Raw genomic sequence first — 17850 nt, 5'->3', positions numbered from 1 at the left:
CCCGTGGGCACCTCCCAGAGGCTAAGGTGGACAGGGTGCTGCTGTGGGGTAGGGCAGGGGGCTTGCCTAGGCAGGAGGAGGGGGGGCGCCCTGGGGGGAAAGGGACCTCTTGGTTCCTCCATGCCTGCCACCTCCCCAGGAGCTGGTCACCACCCATATCAGCTCCCTGTTGCTGCTGTAACAGATGATCACAAGTTTAGTAGCTTGAACCAACACCAACTTGCTGCTTTCCAGTCCCGGAGGTCAGAAGCCCGACTGAAGTCTCCCTGGTGGGTCTGAGTTGCTTCTTTCTGGAGGCTCTCAGGCATAACTCACTTCCTGTGTCTTCCAGTCCAAGAGGCATCTGGTTTCTGGAGCCCCAAGGCTGGTTAGGAGCCTTCACCCCTGCCATGCAACCTAAGACATTCACAGTGGCTCCGCTGGTAATGAAGCCGCCTGCAATGCAGGAGACCTGGGTTCGATTCCTGGTTGAGAAGATCCACTGGAGAAGGGAAAGGCTACCTACTCCAGTATTCTTGGGCTTCCCTTGTGACTCAGATGGTAAAGAATCCACCTGCTATGTGGGAGACCTGGGTTTGATCCCTGGATCGGGAAGATCCCCTGGAGAAGGGAAAGGCTACCCACTCCAGTATTCTGGCCCAGAGAATTCCATGGACTGTGTAGTCCATGAGGTCACAAAGAGTCAGGCATGACTGAGCGACTTTCACCTTCACTTTCTTTTCCAGGGTTTGGGTGTGGACCTCTTTGGAGGCCATTGGTCTGCAATCTTCTGTCTTTATGCCTATTTTGACAGTAGAGGGAATTAAAGAAAGCAGACCATTTGGCCTGCTCAAGGTCACACTCCTATCGAGCGGGGGACCAGGGATTTGCACCGTGGAGAGTCTGACTCCAGATCTAAGGAGGGCCAGCCTGGCCAGATGTCTTATGCGCATTAGATTAAAAAGGGCTCTGGTAAGCATTTTGCTTCCTGCTTGACACAGAAAAGTTGGGTTCGGGGAGCCAGGCACTTCCACCCTGCTTTGTCCCAACCCGTGATAGACTTGGCAGGATGTCACTTGGCTTCAGTTGAACTGTAAACATTTCAGCCGTTTTTATTCAAGGCAGATATACACTGACGATGACTTTCATTTCACCAAGAAGGGCATGAAGCCGTGCCTGTGAGTAAACACAGCTGTGACCTGTGAAAGGGTCACTTTCCAAGTGCTGTTTGCCCAGGAACAACGCATCACTCTCCACGCCACAGGGGGCCAGGTGGCCGGTGCTTGGCCAGACCTGGGACCGCTGACAATGCAGATGCTGGTTGTTCCACAGAGTCAAGGATGAGCATCACCGCTCATCCACAAGGATTCTGGCGGGCGAGAGGGTATCTCTCCATGCAGATCACCTGGCCCCTCTTTGGGAGGAACCCTGGCCATCACCTGCCCTGTGTTCCGTCCACACCCTGACACCAGCTGGTGGCCTCATCCGCGCCTCCTCCGCACAAAGAATGAACCAGGCTTCTTGTTTGTTAACGCCATTATCAGATTGGCACCCACTCTGATTAGCCCTTGTAACAGGACCCAGCATAAAGCAGGTAAGTGTAGACAGGTCATCCCTGCAGAGAATCCCTCACTGACAGAATTTACCAGGTACCCTGTGATGCAAAGATGGGCACAATAAAGGACAGAAATGGAATGGACCTAACAGAAGCAGAAGATATTAAGAAGAGGTGGCAAGAATATGCAGAAGAACTATACAAAAAAGATCTTCACAACCCAGATAAACACAATGGTGTGATCACTCACCTAGAATGTGAGGTCAAGTAGGCCTTAGGAAACATCACTATGAACAAAGCTAGTGGAGGTGATGGAATTCCAGTTGAGCTATTTAAAATCCTAAAAGATGATGCTGTGAAAGTGCTGCAGTCAATATGCCAGCAAATTTGGAAAACTCAACAGTGGCCACAGGACTGGAAAAGATCACTTTTCATTCCAATCCCAAAGAAAGGCAATGCCAAAGAATGCTCAAACTACCGCACAATGCATTCATTTCACACGCTAGCAAAGTAATGCTCAAAATTCTCCAAGCCAGACTTCAACAGTACATGAACTGTGAACTGCCAGATGTTCAAGCTGAATTTAGAAAAGGCAGAGGAACCAGAGATCAAATTGCCAACATCCGTTGGATCATAGAAAAAGCAACAGGGTTCCAGAAAAACATCTATTTCTGCTTTATTGACTGCACCAAAGCCTTTGACTGTGTGGATCACAACAAACTGTTGAAAATTCTTCAAGAGATGGAATACCAGACCACCTGACCTGCCTCTTGAGAAATATGTATGCAGGTCAGGAAGCAACAGTTAGAACTGGACATGGAACAACAGACTGGTTCCAAATAGGGAAAGGAGTACGTCAAGGCAGTATATTGTCACCCTGCTTATTTAGCTTCTATGCAGAGTACATCATGAGAAGTGCTGGGCTAGATGAAGCACAAGCTGGAATCAAGATTACCAGGAGAAATCTCAATAACCTCAGATATGCAGATGACACCACCATCATGGTAGAAAGTGAAGAACTAAAGAGCATCTTGATGAAAGTGAAGGAGGAGAGTGAAAAAAATGGCTTAAAGTTAAACATTCAGAAAACTAAGATCATGGCATATGGTCCCATTACTTCATGGCAAATAGATGGAGAAACAGTGGAAACAGTGACAGACTTTATTTTGGGGGGCTCCAAATTCACTGCAGATGGTGACTGCAGCATGAAATTAAAAGATGCTTGCTCCTTGGAAGAAAAGTTATGACCAACCTAGACAGCTTACTAAAAAGCAGAGACAGTACTTTGCCAACAAAGGTCCATCTAGTCAAAGCTATGGCTTTTCCAGTAGGATGTATGGATGTATGGATGTGAGAGGTGGACTATAAAGAAAGCTGAGCGCCAAAGAATTGATGCTTTTGAAGTGTGGTGTTGGAGAAGACTCTTGAAAGTCCCTTGGACTGCAAAGAGATCCAACCAGTCAATCTCAAAGGAAATCAACCCTCAATATTCATTGGAAGGACTGATGCTGAAGCTGAAGTTGCAACACTTTGGCTACCTGATGCGAAGAATTGACTCATTTGAAAAGACCCTGATGCTGGGAAAGATTGGGGGCAGGAGGAGAAGGGGACAACAGAGGATGAGATAGTTGGATGGCATCACTGACTCAATAGACACGAGTTTGAGTAAACTCTGGGAGTTGGTGATGGACAGGGAGGCCTGGCGTGCTGCAGTCCATGGGGTCGCAAAGAGTCAGACATGCTAAGTGACTGAACTGAACTGAACTATGATGGGAAGGAAGGTTCCAGAGCCCAGCGTGCAGGCCCCACAGGGATCCGTAACGCTCTGTAATGATGCTTTGTAAACACTCACCTTCAGTTTGCTGGATGGGCAGGGCCAAGGCTTGTTCAGGTTTCTAGATGCCCCTGAATCGGTGCTGATAAAGCGGTTGTGTCCTGTCTCTGCCTTCGAGGCCCAGGACGTAGGAGAGACCGGAATAGCACTTCTCAAAGCAGTTTGCTTCAGAAACCAGTGCTTCACACTCCCCTGCTCACCTGGCCCTGGATGAGGGCAGCCGTTGTAAAGGAATGGAAGACGTGATTCTCTCAGACTAAGAAGACCTCTGACTACCTGCTTCAACTATCCTGTTCACTCCACCTTTTCACAAATGGACGTGCCCTTCCTTGCCCGTTAAATGCACAAAACAATGTATTGTGAAGACAGGCAGATGTTTGTGTGTATGCGTGCTTTTAATAGAACGGCTGAGGAATTGACTTGCTCCGCTTTCTGCTTCTCATCACTATGGCTATCTTCCCAGTTTGCAGCAGTGGTAAAGAAATCTGCGTGTAATGCAAGAGATCCTGGTTCACTCCCTGGGTTGAGAAGATCCCTGGAGGAGGGCATGGCAACCCACTCCAGTACTCTTGCCCAGAGAACCCCATGGACAGAGGAGCCTGGTGGGCTACAGCTCATGGGGTCGCAGAGTCAGACATGACTAGAGCGACTGAGCACGTGTGCATGCACGAGTTCTGAGCCCTTCCCTTCGCACCCGTGCCCACCTTGACTGGACTCCGACATCTCCACCAGGTCTTTCCAGTTGGTGGACTTCCAGGTCACTGGTTTTTCATGCACACACAGAATACTGATAAGAATACCTTCGTACGCATATACTTATCTCAGGAGCATTTGTGAGTACTTTCATTGTATAAATTCATAGTATTGGAATTACCAGTTCAAAAGGTACATGCATTTCACATTGTGACAGATATTGCTAAATCTTCCTCCAAAAAGATGGGCCAGTTCACACGCCTGCTGATAGATTCTGCTACTCTCATGAGCACTGTAGATCACCCAACCTTAAGCTTCTAAAACCATTCATTGTGTCCACTGGCATTTCTGTAATTATGAGAGAAATTGAACCCTTCGACTGGTTGGTTGGCCGTTTGTTTTGCTGTGCATTCATATGACGTGTGCGTTGTCTTTGTCATTGAATTATGTGACTGGGGGGCCACAGACGGGAGTGTGGGTAGAGAGTGTGGGTGAGAAGGAGCGGGCCCCTCCCCTCCTGTTAGCTTTGCTCTCGCGAGGGTCTTTCTCTAGACCCCTGGTTCTCAACAGGGCCGGGGGCTAGGACGCTCTGTCTCCTGGGGGGAGTTTGGGTGGTTTCTGGAGACTTGTGCTTGTCAGTACTGGCAGGGACACCAGGCATCCGGAGGTGGAGACCAGGGATGCCACTCAGCACCCTGCAGGGCACAGGACGGCCTGTCGTCCAGCCCGCATGTCCCTGGTGCCAGGGCTGGGGGGCCCTGCTTTGGGCTCAGGCGCCCGCCAGGGAAGTCTCCTGGGTCCCCTGACTGTGCCACGCTGGGCAGGGCAGGGTCTGGTGTGGACAAGCCATTGGCGGGAAGAGGCCGCCAGAACCCAGAGGCTGGGTGGACTGGGCTCGCTGGGTGCCTCTAGGGTGTGACCCACATCTCCTCGTCTTGTTTCAGCCCCACACCAGGCACTGAGAGCCAGCCAGAGAATAGCTGGGGCCGGAGCTGGAGGCATTATTGGGATTGCAGTCAGTGCGCATGGAGGACTGTTGGGTTTTATGAAAAGAAAAGGAGTGGAGGGCTTTTCCGTCGAGGATATTCACATTTCCCCATAAACATCACATTCGTTACGAGCTTGTTACAGAGCCTCCTCAGGAAGGACGTGGGTTCGAGCCTTGCGGTGGGGGCAGTGGTCCAGCCCTGTCCCTGGGCCCGCCAGGGACGAGTTTCCGTGAAGGCTGCTTCCTGGGACGACAAACGCAGAATGAAAAGCAGGCGAGCAGGCAGTTGTGATGCCAGGGAGTGTCTGGGCATCGTTCAGCCTGTCAGGACCGAAATAATAACGCTCTGGAACCATCTTTATACTCATTTTTCCTCTTTCCTTTTGGAGACAAATATGAAACACCCAAGAACCTTTTTACTTTTTCATTCCGAAAGCTCATCAAACATTTACAGGGCCAGCCTCTTCAGAGTGTAAGGAGGGGACCTGACTTCAAAACCAATCTGGCTCTTAGAAAGTAGACACGTAGACAGCAGCGGTCCACAGGCTGTGTGCAGAGAACCCGGGTCCTTCACTGCAGGAGTCAGAGGGGGAGCCTGGGTCTGCAGTTCAAGCCCAGGGATGCGGAGGCAGCTTGGACAGAAGGGCCGGTCCAGGCCCGTGTCCTGCGAGGGGTGGGGTCAGGTGGATGCACTCCCTCGCCCACCCTTCTGGAGGGTCTGACAGCCTCTCCACGGCCAGCAGCTAGAGATGACTTTTCTGTGCACAAGAGCAGCACAGATTTCTCTCCTGCTGAAGTATGGAAGGAGTGTGCAGTTATAGGATGGAGGCCCATCTTTAAGGGACGCCCCCTAGGATAGTTATTATAGTTACAGGACAGGGGTCCGTCTTTAAGGGAAGCCCAGTAGCATAGTTATAGGACTGAGGTCCATCTTTAAGGGAAATCTGTTTTCCTAATTTCAAGCTGAGCCTGCTGGAAGAGGTGCTTCCTGGTGGCTTGCCAAAGCTGCGAGCTCTGTATTGACCGTACCAACCTGACTTTCTTTCAGCCGAGCCCAGCGATGGATCGAGCTCTGAAGACAGCAGGGAAGACCCAGATGTGAAAACCAAGAGGAATCGGTAGGTGACCACGCCCTTCCCTGTGCGTCTTTCCTTGAGAAAGAAAAGTATCATTTTGACTCTGTTGACTGAGCCAGGAACGGGTTCAACCCCAAAGAGAGGGTGGGGGATCCCAGCCACTCTGGGAGCCCCGAGTCTACACTGGACGGCACCTCCCTCCGCGGCCTCCCTGGGCCCATGCTCAGCCCTGGCCTTGCTTCCGGGGCCCTGAGGAGTGGACGGAGCCATCGAGGTGCCGTGTGGGGCCGTGTGCTGGGTGAGGGGTGGGCCGGGGCTCCTGCAGCTCTGGCTCAGAGGTCTGGCTCTGTGGCTTGCCGGCTTCGAGACTTTGGGCAAAGTAACTCCACCAGGTCTCCATTCAGTAACTCCATTCAGGTTGATTCTCAACTCAAATCAGACGTGTCATCAGTGAGGCGGCTGACGCCTGGGTGAGGACCAATGACCCACAGTGGCGCCCGGAGAACACGTTCTCGCCCAAGTTTGCTCTTTACGACCCGTTGCAGGCACAGCACAGAAGGGAGGAGATCGGCCTCCCCTCAAGCCAGGGGTGGCTGTTCCCCCTTTAGCCCTCCTGGAAGGCCAGTCTGTGGCCCTTCCCTACTCACTTCCAGGCAAAGGGGTAAAATTCGAGGTCTGTGAGTCTGAGTTCCTGGAAGGGCAGGTGGATGAAAGGCACGGGGCAGGGAGGATGAGGGGCGTCGAAAGGGACCGCAAGCCACTTCCTGAGCAGACGTGGTGCCGATGACCCTGCAGAGTGGGCCGCGTCCCGCCCAGCGGCACATCCAGTCCTGTTCCAGGGGTCCAAGCGCCCGCTCCCGTCGGGGGCACCCCAGGCCAGCGGCAGGAGTCCCAGAGCAGAGGTCAGGGTGTTGGCACTGCGTGTCTTCTTTTTTAAACTGTGCCCTAGGTGGGGTAAGACTTTTCCAGCAACAGGCGTGCGCAGCAATGAAGGGAGATGTGATCTCGCCCCGGAGGCGGTGCCCATTCTCAGCTCTTCTGTCCTTGCCCTGCGGTTTCCTGGGGAAGGACGGTGGGAGAGGGGGGCAGAGAGGGCACCCCTGTTGGGGAAGAGGGCCAGCAGCCTGGGGTCAGGGCTGGGCTCTGATGGCGGCCCGAGTAGCCACAAACCCACGCAACTGGGGCTTCCCTGGGGACTCAGTGGAAAGAAACTGCCTGTCAAACAGAGACAGACACGGGTTCAATCCCTGGGTCAGGAAGATCCCCTGGAGAAGGAAGTGGCAACCCGCCCCAGTATTCTTGCCTGGAGAACCCCCTGGACAGAGGAGCCCGGGGGGCTACAGTCCACGGGGTCACAGAGTTGGACACGACTGGGTGGCTAAATAACAAAGAGCCCATGTTCCTTTTGTTGCGGTATCTTTGGCCTTTTCCCACGAGCACCCCTCAGAATGATTTTGCTGACCAAGTATGGGTTTATGGTCACTTTAACTGATGCCAAGCAGACGCGCCAGAAGGTTGTGAGAGCAGTCCAGGGCAGGGTAAGCGGTGCCCTCCACTGGTCCAGGGGGCAGCCCGGGTGGGAGGCAGGGCTTGCTTCTCCAGCTGACGGAGATCAGGGGCTGCGGCTTGGCTGGACTTTCTGCGGCGCTGGGGCAGGGCTGACCCCAACCTCCCCACAGGCCTCTGTGCTCTCGCGCCCCCAGGTCCTGTCCTTAAACAGTCACTTTAGGGGTGGCAGAGGCCACAGAGGACGGACACCAAGCACCTTCGCTGGCGTCAAGGGCTCGGGACAGGAATCAAATTGTGATCGCTTTATTGCTGCGCTCAGACCCTGCGGCAGCTGCGTCAGTCTCTGTGATCTTGAATAAATGCATATAATTTTAAAAACAAGACAAGCTTCCTGAGGCACAAGAGAAATAGCAATCTAGCCGTTATGGGATGTTTTTAAACTTTCGCGGGAGGGAAGACTCACTGAGCCCCAGGGAACTGGGCAGTCCTCCCGCATCGTCCAGTTCTCTTCATTTGTCTATGGGACTGGCCCCAGATTCTGCACACTTGGCTTTTAAGTAGCGTCAAAGCATTCATCTCTGTTTTCATCATCTCAGTGACTTTTTCCATGACTGAGCACTGACTTTGAAGCCATCACAGGTGTTTTCATGGAGTTTCAGCAACTGTGGGTCTCCAAGCCCGCTGGGCCCACAGGTTCCGTGTGTGAGGACAGTGCCCAGACACCCGGTTCCCTCTGCAATTCAGGGCTCACTCCCCGGGTCACTCTGCTCTGTTCTGCCTCTGAGATTCGGGAGGAAAAGGCTTCAGTGAATATTGTGGGCTGGACTCAGGATCTGGAATGTTCTGACAGTCCTGATCCTTCACTTCTGGGCCGTTTTACACAAACTGCGCTCACTCTGGGTGAAGTTTCGCCCTTGTGGGGCTTTTCCTGAAGCTCCCTCCCCACCGGGCCTGCTCCTTGGCTCAGAGCTCGTCACAGGCGGGCTGACACTGGCATCCTCTTGGCCTCTTTGTGCCTTTGAGGAAGGTCATTGCCATACACCCAAGGACTCCTCAAGCGTCTATCTGCTTTTGTGCGTTTTTATGTAGCAGATGCTGTCCTAACTAGTAATAGGCCAGGCTCCAGAGAACCTGCCGGAATCAGTCCATTTGACCTTCCTTTTGTATGTGTGATGTAATTTCTCTTATCAAAAAGCACGTAAATGCTCCTGCCAAGTATGACTGCAGCTGCCATATCCTGGCCTCTAAAGTACGAGGCAGGTTTTGAATGCTGCTGCCTGCTCCCTGCATCCTTGGTACATCCTGGCCCGTTCATATGCATTTTGGACATTATTATGCAAATGGGATTAAATCAGCTGTGTCTATAATTCAGATCCAAATGATACTTTTCCTAACATTCCCTGGGAAGAGAAATATGTCATAGTGACAAGCTTTCAAATTACCCAAATATTTTCAGCTACTGGTGAGTGCCGTTCCAGACAGCTTGTTATTTACTGTTTCATGGGAGGTGTTTGTGCTGCACAATTGCACGCGTCCCTGGGACCGGGAAATTGATTGTTTGCCTCTCCCCTTTGTGTGCAGCGCCCTGGAGGTTCTGCTGGTTTCCCACCTGACGGTTTTTTTATAGTTCAGACCTGTTTTTCAAATGCACTATTTAAAGAACTTAGAATTTATTTCAAATAATTGAGTAGAATTATTTGAAGGATTCAGCAAAAGTGTGCCATTTGGTTTAAAAACTAGAGTGAGATTATCCACAAAACGTGTTAGAGAAGAAATTGCCGGCGGCATGCATGTCTCACAGCCCCTTTTCCATGTGCCGGGTTTTGCCAGTTGCTGAGCCAAGGGATTCCTGCTAAATTAATGGTTTTCCATAGCAGGACAGGGTGAAATTGCTCTTGTGAGTTTTCAAATATCATTGGCCCCACAGCTTTAGAAATTTATTTATGTTTTTATGCCATTTGGTATAGAAGTGTTTTACTATAAGTGACCCAAAGAAATCTCGGCTGGAAACATTATTCTTTTCTTTAAATTTATCTACTTATGTGTTGTTGGCTGCGCTGGGTCTTCACTGCTGCACACGGACTTTCTCTACTTGCGGTTAGTGGGGCTCCTCTCTAGCTGTGTGTGGGCTTCTCATTGCAGTGGCTCCTCTTGTTGTGGGGCACAGGCTCTAGGCTCATGGGCTTCAGAAGCTGCAGCTCCCAGACTCTGGAGCACAGGCTCAGGAGCTGGTGCACAGGCTTGGTTGTTCTCCTGCATGAGGGGTCTTCCCGGACCAGGCGTTGACCCGAGGCTTCTGCACTGGCAGACAAATGCTTAACCTCTGGGCCACCAGGGAATCCCAGAACATTGTTTATTGCGGTGAACTTTGAGGACACCCAGTTGATGGCCTTGGAGGTAAGAAGTTGACCTTGTAGAGTAAAACCTTGACATCAAACAGGCGCTTCCATGGGATCATCTACAGCTGTATCTGGAGACTGAAGAGGGTGAAATTAGCAAGAAGTTCTCCTGGGGGCATTTTTCTGTTTTCCCCAAATATACCCTCCATTATGCTCCTCTTCACAAACCAAGATGGCCAAGGCACACTCAAAGCATGTCCCCTGGACTGAGCTGCAATTCTGCATCCTACTCTGGGTCAGAGAGCCTCTGTCTAGGTTGAAAGAAGCAACACCATCACCCAAAAGACAGGACAAGACAAAATAATTTAGTGTCTGGAGGCTTCGCAGCCACTACCCCTGAGTCTGTCCCCAAATCAAGCCCACACCTAGAGAGAGTCAACTGCGTGAGAGAAAAGGAAACACTTTTTTTATACTCCGACAAAGTATATGTTTATGCTGCCCGCACCCCACCCCAGTGCAAGGGCTATGGTCAGCGAGTGTGGGCAGTGAGGAGGGGTCAGTGTGCTGAACCCTGTCTTCATACGAACCACGAGTTGAGCCCTTTCACTTCCACATACATGAGTTTCCAGAATCCCCCAAAAATTAGCTACTGAGAATGTGCGAGCATGGCTTCTCTGCATGCTATGAGGTAGTGCCAGAAAACACGTGACTCCAAATTAAGATTGCTGTAAAACTATATCTTTAAAACACCCAAGAAAACAAGAGAATGAGCTGCACTCCAATGCGAGTGTGGAGTCTGGTTTTCTTCAGAATCAGATTGATGGGACACGTGCATCTTTTTGTGGCCTCAGACTTGCATGGACAATGACTTAATATCCACTTTCCTATGCTGACCTACCTGTAATGCAGGAGACTCAGCTTCGATCCCTGGATCTGGAAGATCCCCTGGAGAAGGGCAGAGCTACCCACTCCAGTATTCTTGCCTGAAGAATCCCAAGGACAGAGGAGGCTGGCGGGCTACAGTCCATGGGGTCACAAAGAGTCAGACACAACTGTGCACACAAGCATCTCGAGCTCCTACCTTGTACACAGGTCATGAGTCTAGTCAACCAGTTGTTTCTCTCGAGAGCCTTGCAGTTTTGTGAATAGCCTGCGCCCTGAGTCTTCGGGGCCTCCTACCTGGGCCGACGGACACTCCATGGATGCCTGGCTACGAGAAGATTGTGTGCACGTAGGTCACTTGCCATGAGATTTTAGTTTGTTCTTTCAGATCGAAGCATCAATATTCCCTGGCATTTATTTCCTCCCTGAAAAAGATTATGAAACTTGTGGCTTTCTGAGAGGGAGACCAGATGTCAGCATAAATCCTGAGACCCACGCATCACCCCCTGGCTCACTACAGCAGGTGTCGTTTCTTGGAGTTTGAGTGAATGGATCAAGTTCTGCTCCCAGTTTCTGTGAAGCTTTCACCCTCATGGAGGTAACGCTGAAATCTGGCCACCAGGAGACCACTGCACTCTGGAATCAGTTCTAATAGAGCTCTTGACCTTGGGGCTTCTTCACTGGTCCTTTATCAGATCTCAGCCTGCCTCTTCCCGCCTTTGACCCTGGCGTTCAGTAAGCACTTGGCCTTCAGCGGTTATCGTGAATCCCCCTGTAGCAGACACGACGAGAGTGGCGGGACGTTCCCGGGGCCCTTGCTTTCTGGCAGCAGACGCGTGGCTCTGAGATGAAGGCAGGTTTGTCTGCCCTTGCAGGACCGGGATGGGGGGTGTCTGCTGCAGAATCTTCTTCTTCGGGGGCTCCATTCAGCAGTCAAGAGCACACCCAAATGCTCCTGGAGTAGTAAGTGTGCAGTCATCTAGGAGAGTCTCTCCTCTCATCTCCCATGAGGAAGAATGTATTTCCGCTCTTTATGGTAATTCATGGTTTGAAAAAAAAGAAACTGAAGTCGCTCAGTCGTGTCCAACTCTTTGCAACCCCATGTTCTGTAGCCCACCAGGCTCCTCCGTCATTGGGATTTTCCAGGCAAGAATACAGAAGTGGGTTGTCATTTCCTTCTCCAGGAGATCTTCCTGACCCAGGGATTGAACCCGGGTCTCCTGCATTGCAGGCACACACTTTACCGCCTGAGCCACCAGGGAAGTCCCTTAAACTATAAATTCATAATTCAGTTCTGTTCAAGTCTGTGATGCCTCCTGCTGGAACGTGCGCTCAGCTTCACGAGGCAGGTAGAGGAGGTGGCCTTTGCTGCTGCAAAGGGAAGGAGGGAGGGTGTCTGGCTGGAGCACAATGGGAGACGTACTCTCAGCGCCGGGAGGGGCTGGAGAGACCCGGGAGCGGAGGGGAAAGGCAGCCCGCACAGCCAACAGGCCCGGCCGCCAGGATTCCTACTACAGCAAACATCCTCAGATGATGGGCGGGGCCAGTCCGTGGCTCTGAGTCCATCTAGCCGTTAGACACTCGCGGGGAAAGGCCCAGCACAGAGCAAATGGCCCCAAACGCCCAGTGAGGAAGTTTGTTTGCCCATTTTTAACCTTTTACTATGGAAAAGTTCTATGTGACAATGGAACAGGCTATTTAACCCTCCCAGATACACATTTCCCAGTTTCAACAACTATCTCAAGGCCAGTATTGATCACCTTTAGTTCTCATTACCCCTCAACTCGGAATAGTTTGAAGCAAACCCCAGCTATTGTAAATATATCAGGACACATGCCGAAACTATAAAGACATTTTAACAGCAATCATAGTCACACCTAAAAAATAAACGACACATATTACCAAACAGCTCACTGTTATCAAAGAGCTTCTCAGACATTGCTCAGATTTCCTTGACTGTTTTATTTGAAAACTTTATTTCTCAAGTCAAGATTGTTTGTACACAGCTCTCCGTGACTCTCTCCTAAATTTATTTTAATCTGTAGGTTTGTTCCCTTTTGCTCCAGCTTTTTTTTTTTTTTTCATTTGTTTTTAAAGACATCAGAATTTCTTCTTAACTGTGGAATCTCCCACAGTCTGGACCTTGGCTTGTGGATATCACTGGATCTCCAAGGTGTGCTGTAACTGGTTCTTCTGACCTGGTAGGTTCTGCAACTCTCTAGCAGATCTGGAGGCTGTATGAGTTTGAGTTTGATAAGTATTTGGGCAAGAATCCTTCACGGTAGTATTGAGTTCCTTCTGTCAAGAGGCATCTGATGTCTGATCCTCTGTCTTCTGTGATGTGAGCAGGTGACTTGCCCTCATCCTTTCTTTCTAAAAGGACTTTTTCACGCTAATGTTTCAATTATATTATCTCATTTGCATTTAGTACCTTGACAACTTTTATAAAGCAAAACATACCTTCATAAACCATTTGGTTCCCTGGGGGTGTACTTCAAACAGAATACCCAAAGTAAATTATTGATTCCTTCCCTTTAATTTTTGGAGAACAAAATGGCAGCCCACTGCAGTATTCTTGCCTGGAGAATTCCATGGACAGAAGACCCTGACGGGCTACAGTCCATGGGGTCAAAAAGAGTCAGACATGACCGAGCGACTTTCACTCATCACTCACTCCCTGTAATACTGATTCTCAAAATACTGTGTCGTTTCTCTAGCACCATTCTCCAGCAATGACAGATTCATTATCAATTCCTAGATCTACACATAGTTGGTATGTTTCAATCCATCTTCGTTTTTAATTTTAGCCTTTAAGAGACAGAGTGTGTCTCTGTCTTGGTGATTCTTGGGTAGTTATCAGGTAGGATGTGCACTTTTTCAAAATGTAGGTGTGCATCTTTTCTATGTAAAGATATTTTCCTTGAACTATTTTTTAATGTTTGTTCTATTTCATTGCTTTGAGTTTCCATATTGGTGACGCCAAGTACACTGCTTGGCCCCCAAAGTGTTTCGTCCCCTTTTATTTCCAATTTCTTGGATCTCTGGGATGTCTTTCCTATCTTTCTTTGGTCCAATGTCCCGTTTCCCACTGAATTTGTCTGTTCTGATACGTGCTGCTATTTCATAGCATCCACCATCTTCTTTGAAAACTTTAGCTCCTGTTCAAAGAATCAGGTAAAGTTTCATAGGAGCTTGGGGCTGTCTTCCCGCTTCTTCTGCCTGTGTGCTCGTCTAGGCTGTGTTCTCCTCCTGTTCTCTTGCTGACCTGATGTGGGGCCAGACGGTGACCGTGGCTGCAGCCCCAGGTGGACTGGAGTGACCTGATGTGGGGCCAGACGGTGACCATCGCTGCAGCTCCAGGTGGACTGGAGTGGCCTGATGTGGGGCCAGACGGTGACCGTCGCTGCAGCTCCAGGTGGACTGGAGTGACCTGATGTGGGGCCAGACGGTGACCATCGCTGCAGCTCCAGGTGGACTGGAGTGGCCTGATGTGGGGCCAGACGGTGACCGTCGCTGCAGCTCCAGGTGGACTGGAGTGGCCTGATGTGGGGCCAGACGGTGACCGTCGCTGCAGCTCCAGGTGGACTGGAGTGACCTGATGTGGGGCCAGACGGTGACCGTCGCTGCAGCTCCAGGTGGACTGGAGTGACCTGATGTGGGGCCAGACGGTGACCGTCGCTGCAGCCCCAGGTGGACTGGAGTGACCTGATGTGGGGCCAGACGGTGACCATCGCTGCAGCTCCAGGTGGACTGGAGTGACCTGATGTGGGGCCAGACGGTGACCATCGCTGCAGCTCCAGGTGGACTGGAGTGGCTGCAGGAGGATGGAGACCCAGGACGGCCTTGCTGGCTCTGGGTCCTGGCGCCTGCTCTCGTGCCACCGCGCGGTGTGACTGTGCCCTCTGCTTCCTCACGTTCCCCGGACCGCCTCTCCCCTTTCCTTGGTATCTTATCTAAGGAGTGTTAAGATTATCCTTGCGTCTGTTTCTCTGAGTTCATCCCTGTTTTTATCCTGCAAGGGGCACCCTGCTCACTGACCCCCGTGCGTCACCTTGGCCCCTTCGCAGTCAGTAGCCCAGAGGCGCCTCCAGCTTCAGTGTCCCCGCTCTCAGAGGCCACAGCCAGCGGCTGCTCCTCCGTCCAGGGCATCACAGGCTCCTGGGGTCACGGCCCTGGGATGGGCCTCTGGCTCCTCTCAGCTTCTCTGGGCGGCTGCAAACGCCCTGAGGGTCCTTGGTGCCCTGCTCACAGTGTAAGTTCTGGGGACCCCTCGCCCCGTAATTTGTGAGGACACTGCAGGCTTCTTGTTCTCACAGCTCTGCCTACTTCTGTGTGAGGACTCGGATAGGTTAAAAATTATCCTTCGCTGCATTTCATGTCAGGAGGTCTGTTTGGTCTTGAGCCTCAGGACAGGCAGCCCTAAGCATCGTGTGTTATATGACAGATGCGATCAGGTCGTCACGTGTCCTCCAGGGCCCCTGAAGGTGACTCTGGCTGCAGCCAGCGGGGGCGGGAGGGTGGTCTGGGTTTCGCTGTTGTTGGGACAGAAGCGACGCAGCAGCCTCTGTGAGATGCACCCCAAGCCCTCAGGCTGAGGGCCCCCCGGCCGCTTCTCAGGGCTGAGAGCGTGGTGACCTCACGGATGCGGCTAGAAACGGCCTCCAAAGGCACTGTGGGGCGGACGCTGCTGGCCTGGCAGTGTCTCCTGTCACCTGTTGGGGGACATCGCTGGTGCACTGAGGCTGCCAGTGCGAGTCCCCAGACGAGGGAGGCGGCTGCACAGGGTCCGGGACCCGCCTGAGGACCTTTAATCTCCAGGGAGTCCTCTCAGCTTTAGCTGACGAGCCCTTAAGACGACCATGTAGCACCCGCAGAGTCGGGCTGGGGGCAGATGTGGGGTCGGGCCTTCTCCAGCAGCACGGTCGCCTGTCTCTGGACCTGGGGAGCCTGCTCTTGGTGCTCACAGGGGCTCCTCCACACCCCAGAGGGGCCACCTTCTGGCACGGAGACACGCCTTCCCAGGCAGCCTCCCCAGGAAGGAACGCTGGCCTCCGAGACCAAGCGTGCCTGCAGCTGGCACCCCTCCATCCCTCCCAAGGCCCACGCTGACCGGGCTTCAGGGAGGCGGGGGTCATGGGGGGGTCTGCTCACTTCCTCATCCCCTCCCTCCACCCGCGTGACTCCTGGTTCACAGCGCTCTGAGCATGTGGACAGAAAGGCTGGGTGAGTGTGGTCACCCCCGTGGAAGGGCTGCTTGGCCTCCAGAGAGCAGAGAGGAGCTCCGTAACCCCCAGAGCCCCTCCCGGGCAGGTGTCACAGCATCGAGGGTTGGGGGTGGGGCCAGGGCAGGACGAGCAGGGCTGAGGGGAGCAGGGCAGGGGCGGGCATGAGGGGGTTAGCCAGGCAGTCAGCGGTCAGCAGTCAGACAGAGCAGAGGGCAGTGAACTCTGGCTGGAGGAGTACCTGAGGTCTGAAACAGCCCAGGCCACAGCCTGGAGGCCTCAGCCTTCTCCTCCAGGGGGTTCTGTGTCCCTGCCCATGTCAGGGCCTCGTCTCTGCCCATCCTGGAACCTCGTCCCTGCCCATCTTAGAGCCCCATCTCTGCCCATCTTAGAGCCCTATCCCTGCCATCTTAGAGCCCCATCTCTGCTCATCTTGTAGCCCCATCTCTGCCCATCTTAGAGCCCCATCTCTGCTCATCTTATAGCCCCATCTCTGCCCATCTTAGAGCCCCATCTCTGCCCGTGTCATGGCCCCATCTCTCCCGTGTCAGAGTCCTGTCCCTGCACACTGTGGAGCAGGGCTGCTCTATTGGGCTGGGGACAGCACTTCCTGCTCAGCTCCCATGGCTCCCTGATTGGGGTGAGAGCCCGGATGTACCCTGGGCCATGACTCCATCCTGGGGGGGCATCCTCCTCAATGCCAGCGTTGGCTTTGAGTCTGGACCTCCACGTAGGTGGGCAGTGCCAGCTGAGCTGGTGCCCTGCACCCCAGCCCAGCCGGGGGCCTGGAGACCACCTGACTGATGGCCCAGTCTTCTGACAGCAGCCAAAGGCACCCTCCTACGCTACAACAGCGAGGCTAAAAACTAGAGAACACAGATCTTTCCAAGTTGGCCTCATCCGAAGACCATTTGTTACAAGCCACATGACAGAGTGTCTGAGGCCCCACAAGGCAGAGATTCACAGAAACTTTGATTCCTGCAGAATTTTATATCATGTCTCACACCGGAGTTACAGCCTGGCAGCATTTTGATGATAAATTCCTAGCCCTCTTTGCCAGAGGAAAGAACAGACTCTCCCATCGATTAAATTAAATAAAAGATGAGATGTCATCCGGCTGAACAGAAGGCTGGAACCCAGCCTGGGGAAGGGTTGGTGGGGATCGTCAGAGGCGCCAGAGACAATGAAGGAGAAGTATCACCACGACTGTCATCACCGTGATTGTCACTGTCGTGTCACCGCCATCCTCACCATCACCACCGCCACCACCACCATCAACACCAACATAACTACCATCACCATCACATCACCATCAACGTCACCATCATCAACATCAGTACCACCATCACCATCACCACCATCGTCACCACCATCTTCGTCACCATCACCACCATCAGCTGCATCACCATCACCACCACCACCACCACCACCAACACCATCATAACCACCACCAGCAGCATCACCATCATCATGAAGACCATCACCATCGGCATCAACACCATCATCACCATCACAACATCACACCATCACCATCACATCACCATCAACGTCACCATCACAACATCACCACCGTCGTCACCACCATCAGCTTCGTCACCATCACCACCATCAGCTTTGTCACCATCACCATCACTGTTTTCAGACCTGTCATTGTGCTGAGGAACTTACATGCCTCATTTAAGTTCTCCCAGCTGTAAAATGAGCCTCAAAGGGTTGTGAGAAGGACTAAATGAGGTGCAAGTAAAGTGGGAGGAGAGGGTTTGACCGTGTTTT

At 52.2% G+C, this 17850-nt stretch overlaps 1 protein-coding gene across 1 annotated transcript in view; it reads left to right on the top strand.

Annotated features, from left to right (window-relative positions):
- Positions 1-17850, top strand: part of TCERG1L (transcription elongation regulator 1 like) — a 196235-nt gene that overhangs the window by 151048 nt on the left and 27337 nt on the right. Inside the window, exon 8 of the mRNA XM_061403870.1 lies at positions 6098-6167. Within this exon, the coding sequence (XP_061259854.1) occupies positions 6098-6167 (70 nt within the window). The remainder of the gene's footprint in view (positions 1-6097; positions 6168-17850) is intronic.

This window comes from Bos javanicus, chromosome 26 (genome assembly GCF_032452875.1).
Source record: "Bos javanicus breed banteng chromosome 26, ARS-OSU_banteng_1.0, whole genome shotgun sequence".
Taxonomy (NCBI): Eukaryota; Metazoa; Chordata; class Mammalia; order Artiodactyla; family Bovidae; genus Bos; species Bos javanicus.
Note: the sequence above shows the minus strand (reverse complement) of the source record. Positions and strands in the feature narration are given on the sequence as shown.